The 9,319-nt window shown below is 40.3% G+C and overlaps 1 protein-coding gene across 1 annotated transcript; it reads right to left on the minus strand.

Moving 5' to 3' along the window:
- On the minus strand, positions 1-7,739 carry LOC117299379 (cornifelin homolog A-like). Its single transcript, XM_033782915.1, has 5 exons — positions 7,582-7,739; positions 6,755-6,858; positions 5,512-5,599; positions 4,001-4,140; positions 1-472 (listed from the first exon to the last, which is right to left on the minus strand). Exons 2-5 carry the CDS (start codon positions 6,818-6,820, stop codon positions 365-367), a joined length of 402 nt encoding a protein of 133 aa, XP_033638806.1. The 5' UTR covers positions 6,821-6,858; positions 7,582-7,739; the 3' UTR covers positions 1-364.
- Between the last annotated feature and the right edge of the window lie 1,580 nt (positions 7,740-9,319).

Here is a 9,319-nt window from a genome sequence, read left to right on the forward strand (position 1 = left end):
GTCAAAGTTAGGATGAGTAACTCGTCCTAACTCGAGTCATCTTAATAACTCTTGGTGAAATCCACCCCAGTAACTTTAACTATAGGGCACTTTATCTAAACTTTTCCCGGATAACTTGCGGAAAAGTTTTCCCGGAGCTAATTTGTTATCCCTCAACAAAATATTGTGCATTCTGTATAAGCTCCAGTAAAAGCTTTCAGGAAAGTTCTATGGGCCGTTTGTTTAATATTGGTAAAACCGCACACACTTAGATTTGCTGTCTACTGGGAGCCAGCAGTTGCTCCCAAATGGTTTCGGGTAAACCCTTCCACAAGTTGTCCGGGAAAAGTTTTGATATGGTGCCTAATTATTAATCTAGGCTTCTTTACGGTGTGATACGCCCCATTCTTACATTTTCGACTTCACGATAAGTCTGGCATTGAGCGCATGGACCACACCAGTAGACTGTACACACATCCCGGCATAATGAACCCTGGAATGAAAAACGGCAACAAAGGTCAAAGGTTAGAAAATATTGTATGGACCAGTGTTATACGCTATAAAACAGGTGTCCACCTGATAGTCCGAAGGTCCGTTAGTCCGAAAGTTCAATATAGTCCGAACGTACAAATTTTCCATAACAGGGGGTTCATTAGTCCGAAAATGAAATAGGGTTCTTTAATCGTTTGATGCGATAGTCTGATGGTTCATTAGTCCGAATGTTCATTGATCCGAAGGTTCACTGGTCCGAAGGTTCACTGGTCCGAAGGTCCGGTAGTCCGAATCGACGATAAGGTCCGATAGTCCGAATCGACGATAAGGTCCGATAGTCCGAATCGATGATCGAACCGTATTGTCAACTCGGACAATCGGATCTTAATGTATCTTCGGACTATCGAACCTTCGAACTAACGAACCTTCGGACCAACGAACCTTTCGGACCAACGAACCTTCGGACCAACGAACCTTCGGACTAACGAACCTTCGGACTAACGAACCTTCGGACCAACGAACCTTCGGACCAACGAACCTTCGGACCAACGAACCTTCGGACCAACGAACCTTCGGACCAACGAACCTTCGGACCAACGAATTTTCGGACCAACGAACCTTCGGACTAACGAACCTTCGGACCAACAAACCTTCGGACCAACAAACCTTTGGACCAACAAACCTTCGGACTAACGAACCTTCGGACTAACGAACCTTTGAACCAACAAACCTTTGGACTAACGGAACGAACCTTCAGACCACCGAACCTTCGGACTTTCGAGCTGAAGGCCTATCGTAGAACAAACCTGTAAAATTTACGAAACTTTTTACCTGCCAGGTAGGGTGCCTGTTAAATCACCGTCAGTTTTACCTTTGCTCTATGGTTTTACTGTGTAAGTTTTTTAAATTATGCCGTGAATGGGTTGTTTGCAAAACTTCCACCGTGAAATTTGCTGCACTTTACCTGGACCCTAGCTGCACCGTAAATTTTACGGGATTTTTATTTACAGTGAAGGGGCACCTGGCATTGAGGTGAATGGATGTGATCGTTTAATAAAATATAATAGGGCGAAGCCCGCTCACGTTCTTTTTGTATCACGTAATAATGCGTTTAAGTGCAAGGCTAGCGCCCTCTGTGGACTGCCTCCCATTATTTGTGATCATTCTGTTTTGGGCCGTAGACAGGAACTGACGTCTTTGTGTATCTTCATCCAACATAATTGAAGATTTCAATTAAACTAAAGAACTACTGGTCACTTTAAATGCCGTTTTTACCCGTACTTATGTCCGCGGTTTAAAAATATATATATATAACCTTGTGGTGTGTGTCATCACCATTGCAAGCTTCAATCACCAGAAGTTCAACATCAATGACACTATGATTGGGGCTGTTGAAGTGGATAGAGACTGGGTACGGTTTCTTAGTCTTTATGGAAGAGACATGATTCGCAAAGCGAAGACTAAGTTTGGTCTTAGTCTCTCCCACATATTGTAGCCCACATCTCTTACATGATATGACATAGACTACATTAGACGTGCTGCATTCAGAGTCGGTCTTGATGTTGTATGAAGAGCCAGTGGTATGACTCTTCACCTTACATGAGGGCTTAATGTGCAGACACGTTTTGCATTTGGAACGGGTAAATTTGTGACAGCCCAGTATATCTGTCGGGGGTTGTGTTAGGACTGTACCTATATATATATTATATCAAATAATAAACCACATGTGTATATATATATATATATAAGTGTGAAGTTCTACAGTCCAAATGAAACACTTTTGATCGCCAGGTGGCAGCAAACTTACCAAGGAAAATTGGCATTGTTTCCATAGTTTTGATCATGCGCACATAACCGGGAACGATGTCTACTGCCACCAAGCGTCCAAATAGTTTCTCATTGCTTAAGACCTTTATCACGCTGTCACCATGCATCTTGGTCGTGATCCCCGTTTCCAATAGCAGTTATTAATGCAAACCAGTTTCGCAAACAGGGCAGCAGATAATTAATTCGCCCAGCCTTGACAGTTGGGTTACAATGAGTTGGAACGGACTCAAATTAAGATGGACACACCGTGTTAAAGGTCTATGCTAACTGAGTTCATTGTGTTTGTTGGTCATGCGTGGGGCAGCATGCTTCCGAGGAACAGTAATTTGGTTGACTTCTGTTACCCCTGACCTGCATGATTTGTCCTTGTTTTTTTTATCCTTCCTGGTTGTTTTCCTCCTGCATGCTCCGCCTTCAGCCGCCCTCTTATAGTATTTATTTTTTGCTTTTGTTTTCTTATTCAAATAATTTATTTAAGTGAATTTATTTTAATTTCACCTTATTTGTTCAATTATTTAATTCTGTATTTATTTTCCTTTTTTCCTTTTTTTATTATTGTTTTTCCGTTAATGTTCTGTCTTGTGCTATTGTAACTTGACTGTTTGTATTGGTCTAATAAACAACATAATAATAATAACTCAATAATTATATAAAGGTTTGCGGTAACACCATTTAATGACTATCTCTAATAAGTTGGGGTGGTTCTAAAAAGAACCGTTTTCTCCAGAAGACGATGAGAAGACGATCAGAGCGTACTGATCGAAACGTCGAATTGAAACCAACGGTTCTTTTCTGTACCACCCCAACTCATTAGAGATAGTCATTACGTTGTGTTACCGCAAACCTTTCTTTATCGTATTTCCACCATGCACAGTTTCAATCCTACTTAATAATAAGAATAATAATAATAACAACAATAATAATAATAATAATAATAAAAGGGTAGCTTCGAAGGAGATGAAAAAGATCGAGAAGTACCAGGACCTGGCCTGGGAACTTCGTAAGATTTGGCAGGTAAAGGTAAAAGTAGTCCCCGTGGTGGTTGGAGCACTTGGCACCATTCCCAAAGCACGTGGGAAACATCCAGATGAAATAGAGACAAATGTGAGGGTAGATCTGTTGCAGAAGAAAGCGCTTTTGGGAACAGCGAGGATCCTGAAAAAGACCCTTGAGATCTAAGGCTACGGGACGTAGCCCGACTCGAGGAGTTACCGGCACAAAGGAAAATGTGATCTTTCTTTTGCATGCTATGATAAAATGAAATAATAATAATAATAAAAATAGTAATAATAATAATATAGGTTTTCTCGGTCAATTTCGGAAAAAATCAGCCAATTTAACCATCAAGTCATTCTATTTCGCGCAAAATATGATGCTACTCAATAGGGTCATTCCATTTCGTTTTGGGATTAGTCAAATGTAATGTTGCGTCATTCTAATTCACAAAATAATCATTCAATTTAACAATTCATCAAAGCAGCATTCAAATTCGCAGACGCTTCTTGAGGCGTGTGTGTCACGAAAAAGAATGACGCAACGCGAAATTGAACGGCCGAATTCTGAATTTGAAACAACTGGAAAAGCAAAACTGGAAAAGTAACAACTGGAAAAGCAAAACAGCTTTAATTCGAACGCATGAAAATTTAATTGACTGCTCGTTTTCCGAATTTGACCGAGAAAACCTATAATAATAATAACTCACATTGATATTGTGGCGCTCCCGAACAACGGATCTCATAAGCACTGTAGAATAGGGATAGCAACAACCAATACAAAAGCACTCACGCATTTTGAATGCTACGAAACAGTCAAAAATACACGGGAAACACCAGCCAAACACACCTGCAAAGAACACAAATAAATAACGTCTAAGAGTCAAACAAATTTGTTTAAAAGGAATGATAGGGTCGTCTTCAGTTGATTAAAGATCTCTTGTTGGCTGTGTGCCAAAAAAAAATAAAAAATAAAAAATGAACAACACAATATAAAATTGAGCAAATCTTTGCAGATCTAGAGTTCAACAAAATTATTAAGCACTTTTGGTTTACTACTTTCAGAATAATATTGGTAAGAAACAAATTGATTTACATGAAAGTTACGATGATGATAGTAGAAAACATCCCATGAAATATTTCTGTCTGAAATGTCATATTATTTGATGAGAAATAAATAATCTAATTTCGCGATTGGAGTTTATCACTTTTTAGTGAGCGTTTTATTCGTTTCTGTTTTGGCATCGATGCAATGCAAAATTTGTAATCGGTTTTTCATTATTCTCTCGTGACCCAGATGGCCGATTGATCTCACTGGCTGCAACTGTTTTGTTAAAATAAAACAATTCTGTTATGTTCAGTGATGTAATTTTTAGTGGTACAAATGGGCATCGGTGGACAAAAAACATCCATGTTCAGCTGATTTTATCCATAATAAAATAAAGAATTATTTTTGGGGTTGAACAAAGAATTGACTAGAAGGGGATTTCAAACCAACGACCTCCGGATTAACGTGCCGGCGCTCTACCAACTGAGCTATCTAGCCCTATATTGGCGGTGTCCCTATTTTTTCAATATCTTTGTTCGGGGGTGCCAGTCAGAAGCCATACAACCGTTAACTGCCGTGTAGCCAGGGATCACACCCAAATGACGATACAACCTGGGAGGCGGCAGCCAGGGGATCACCATAAGGGGATGCGACTTTTTGTTTCAGATATCAATATAAACCACAAGGGAAACTGACTGGATAACGTCAGTTTCCTTTGTGGTTTATATTAAAATTAAGAATGAATGAATTAAAGGCACTGGACACTATTGGTAATTACTCAAAATATTTATAAGCATAAAACCTTACTTGGTGACGAGTAATGGGAGAGGTTGATGGTATAAAGCATTGTGAGAAACGGCTCCCTTTGAAGTGCCATTATAGTTTTCGAGAAAGAAGTAATTTTCAACGAATTTGATTTCGAGACCTCAGATTTAGGACTTGAGGTCTCGAAATCAACCATCTAAACGCACACAACTTTGTGTGACAAAGTTGTTTTTTCTTTGATTATTATCTTGCAAGTTAGATGACCAATTAAGCTCAAATTTTCACAGGTTTGTTATTTTATGGATATGTTGAAATACTCCAACTGTGAAGGCTAGTCTTTGACAATTGCCAATAGTGTCCACTGCCTTTAATAAATAAATTAATACATAAATAAATAGTTGAACTTACAGCTGGGTATGTCTTCCAAGCAAGCAAACAGCGGAGTGGACCACATCCTTGGTTTCCCACGTGGGTTCTTCTTATAAACACCCAGGGCCTGTGGAAAAGGTGTAAACAACACTGCATGAGGTCAGGAACATAAGTGAATTTAAAGGCATTTGACACTATTGGTAATTACTCAAAATAATTATCAGCATAAAACTTTACTTGGTAACGAGTAATGGGGAGGTGTTGATTGTAGAAAACATTGTGAGAAACGGCTCCCTCTGAAGTGGAGTAGTTTTTGAGAAAGAAGTAATTCTCCACGATTTTGATTTCGAGACCTCAGATTTAGAACTTGAGGTCTCGAAATCAAGCATCTGAAAGCACACAACTTCGTGTGACAAAGGTGTTCTTTCTTTCATAGTTATCTCGCAACCCTAACGACCAATCGAGCTTAAATTTTCGCAGGTTTGTTATTTTATGTTGAGAAACAACCAGTAGGAAGACTGGTCTTTGACAATTTACCAATAGTGTCCACTGTCTTTAAAGGTACTGGATACTATTGGTAATTACTCAAAACAATTGTTAACATAAAACAATTTTGGTATTAACTAGCAGTGGGGAGATGTTGTTAGTATAAGACATCGAGAGAAAAAAAAACTGATGATATTTATTTTGGTAATTACAAATAATGTCCACTGCCTTTAATAAAGTATATTACTTTGAGAAACAATTTCCTTTCAAAAAAGGTTGTTTTAGAGACAACTGGAATTCAAAATATTTCAATCTAAGAAACGAAGCTTGGGTTGTTTTTCCTGTTAAAATTTAGAGGCGAATTATTTATAATTTTAATATTATTTTTGTTTATTATACTGATTCATACTCAATGGAGGAGGTACATTTTAGAAAATATAATTATTACAGGAAAACCATTTTGGCGCAAATCAATCGCAGATAATGGCGTAAAATTATGAGTTTGTTGAAAGATGTTACTTTCAATGGGTGCGTTCGTTCGTTAGCTTTCCTGGGTCATCCCCGGTGGGTTAAAATAGCTTTTGACGTAATTCTATGGGCTCACCAGGTCAGCCCCCAGTGCCCTGCTTGTGGAGTGGGTCACTTGGGGGCTGGCCCCAGGTAGACGACGTCACTACGAGAGCGGTGAGTGGTCGTTCGTTTAGCTCTTGTCAGGGGCTCACCCGAGTGAGCACCGCGGGGTTACCCAGGGAAGCTAACAAACGCACCCAATAAGGGGGGAGGGGGGGAGACTCACAATGACTGTTACTCCCGCCGTGGACACGGGCTGCTTGGTGATTACAACACTCGTGGTGGTGGACATCGTTACAGGTACAGGGAATCACAAATCCCAAATGTCCTCTGAAATAATATAACAAATTGTACATGAATAAATGGATATAAAATGCTATTATCTCCACTAATGTGACGTGATGAGTTGACTTTGGTACGAGTATACTCGCGTGCGAGTTGACTTGGGTACGAGTTATAGACCAACTCGTCCAATCGTCCCTTTAAATTACCCATCATAAGGATCCCGCCGAGTAACCAACGTACACAATGTACAGTTGACGCTAAATAATTAGCTTATGAGTCAACTCGGTCCCAAGTCAACTCGGTCCCAGTCAACTTGAATTGACTTGGTACATATTGACTTAGGACCTATTGACTTGGGACCGAGTTGACTTGGTACCGAGTTGACCGGTACCCCTACATTAGCATCGTCTGCGCTTTACATGTATAACGTGAACCTACATGTTTCACTCGAGTGAGTGAACCCCCACAATCATGGCTTCACATTTTGATTGAGTAGCCCTTATCGGATGCGTTCGTTTAGCTCTCCTGGGTCAAACCCGGTGCGTGGCGTTTTTTTTTTTTTTTTTTTACCAGGACGAACGTTGGTAATTATCTGCAGACACTTGTCCTGTGAAAAAAAAAACCGCCACACAATGGGGTCGACCCAGGGAAGCTAAATGAACGCACCCAAAGTATCTCTACTCGCTGCTATTGCTTCTAGACACGATCTGGCATGATTGTTTTAACAAATGCAATTGTGTCAAACAAACATTAATAATGATGACTTACCCCCGTACAATGATTAGTCCGATTGAGTTCAGCTTTGAAGGCTAAACCTACAACACTTCCTCACAGTAGCGAAATGGTCCCTGTTGAACAGGTTCGCGCTCTGGCAAGACACTACCTCTGATGATATAATACATTTTAGCTGGTAAACACTGCTTGAATGCAGTGGCGCGTAATACAGCGTCCACGTGTGTTGTTTCAACGAACACAAAAGATCCTGCATTCCATAGTCTGGTATCGGGTATTTAGCGAGTTACGAGTTGGGCTGCAATAATGGGAAGGTTGCATGCATGTATGAGTGGGATTTCAGGGCGGGGCTGGGGGGGGGGATGGGGTTACTGTATGTAGTTGTGCCCATTGAAGCAATGGTGGTTAAGTTGGACCATGGAGGAAGCATGGATCAACACAATACGCCAAGAAACCCATACAATAGGAGACTTTCCAACGCTAGGCGGCAGCAGACATACCGGGTAAATTTCCATTGTTTACGTAGTTCTGAACATGCGCATAATTCTGAGAACAATGGATTTACCCGGAAGTCTGCTGCCCTCTATCGTCCCAGAAAGTCTCCCATTGAGTCTTTGCATGGTGTGGAGAACATGTCTGAATAGTAAACTTGCGGGTACAACCATAAGTAAAATCTCTTTTGAAGGAGTAATGAAATAGATTTGTGTTGAGTGCTTGATAACTTACGAGGCTTAAGGGACAGCAAACAGATTCACAGAAATGGTTGATCGTACAGATATATAAGTAAAGTACAAGACCGGGAATTGAACCAACGACTTTCGGATTAATGCACCGGTGGGGCAGGAGATTCTGTCATCCAATGGGGAATTAACATGGGCTCAGGAGGAGGATTCAAAAGAGGGCGCTATCGCAAAAAAGTTGTGCACACAATTTGCCACATGGGGGATCGATTCTCCGGGGGCAGACTATTTTGCCACACCGGAACCGTGTAAAAACTCTTTTGATAGCGCCCTCTATTGCTTCAGCCCATGATGTGGGACAGATAACACAATACTTCCCGGATCTAACCGATTTGAGACTACACCTTTAAAATTAAGTCAAAACATTTAATCAACAAACATGTTATTTTGAATAATAAGTACAGATAAAACTCACTATGTGAGACAAAGAAAAGACTTTGTAAGTCAAAGACAAGCATCAGCATTTCAATACATTGTGTTCATCTAAAAAGCTCTGCTTCACTACACCGATCCATTAAGCTCCGCCCAATTGTTTTTTGACCAATCACAACGCGACGAAGGTCCGACACTAAGGTCCGAGATGCGTGCGCGTGTGCTTGGCGCGCGGCGGATTTGTGCAGCAAGGCATTGGAGTGCGGCGTGGGAAGAGCCTTCTTGATCGGTCTCATAGCATTTTTGGTACACACAACACAATGTGCACAGATTCACATCAAACTAACACCATTTGAAGATAATGAATGTACAAAGCTTCCTTTAGAACATTAATAGCTGAGGTGCTGTACTTTTTTTTAATGAGTAAAACAATGTCACGTACAAAAATTCGTTTTACATGATGAACTGATTTTCCTCTTTAGACGAAAATATTTTGGTGACTTGTTTTACTCATTTCTTAAAAGACTACAGCACCTTATAGGACAGCAAGTTATACTTTAAGGGAATCTTTCTACAATGAATATTTTCACACTTTGTGAGTTCAATGTAAATCCGTGGACTTACTTATCGTGTCCCACAAAAATTACCCAGGCCCTACAAAG

This window comes from Asterias rubens, chromosome 14 (genome assembly GCF_902459465.1).
Source record: "Asterias rubens chromosome 14, eAstRub1.3, whole genome shotgun sequence".
NCBI classification, from domain to species: domain Eukaryota; kingdom Metazoa; phylum Echinodermata; class Asteroidea; order Forcipulatida; family Asteriidae; genus Asterias; species Asterias rubens.

Bases quoted from the DNA above. Each gene is read 5' to 3' on its own strand.
- LOC117299379 (XM_033782915.1), bottom strand. From the start codon at position 6,820: ATGTCCACCACCACGAGTGTTGTAATCACCAAGCAGCCCGTGTCCACG. The intron at 5,600-6,754 runs GTGAGTCTCCCC...CCTTTTCCACAG, and splicing joins CGGCGGGAGTAACAGTCATT to GCCCTGGGTGTTTATAAGAA. The intron at 473-4,000 runs GTGAGTTATTAT...TTTTCATTCCAG, and splicing joins GGGAGCGCCACAATATCAAT to GGTTCATTATGCCGGGATGT.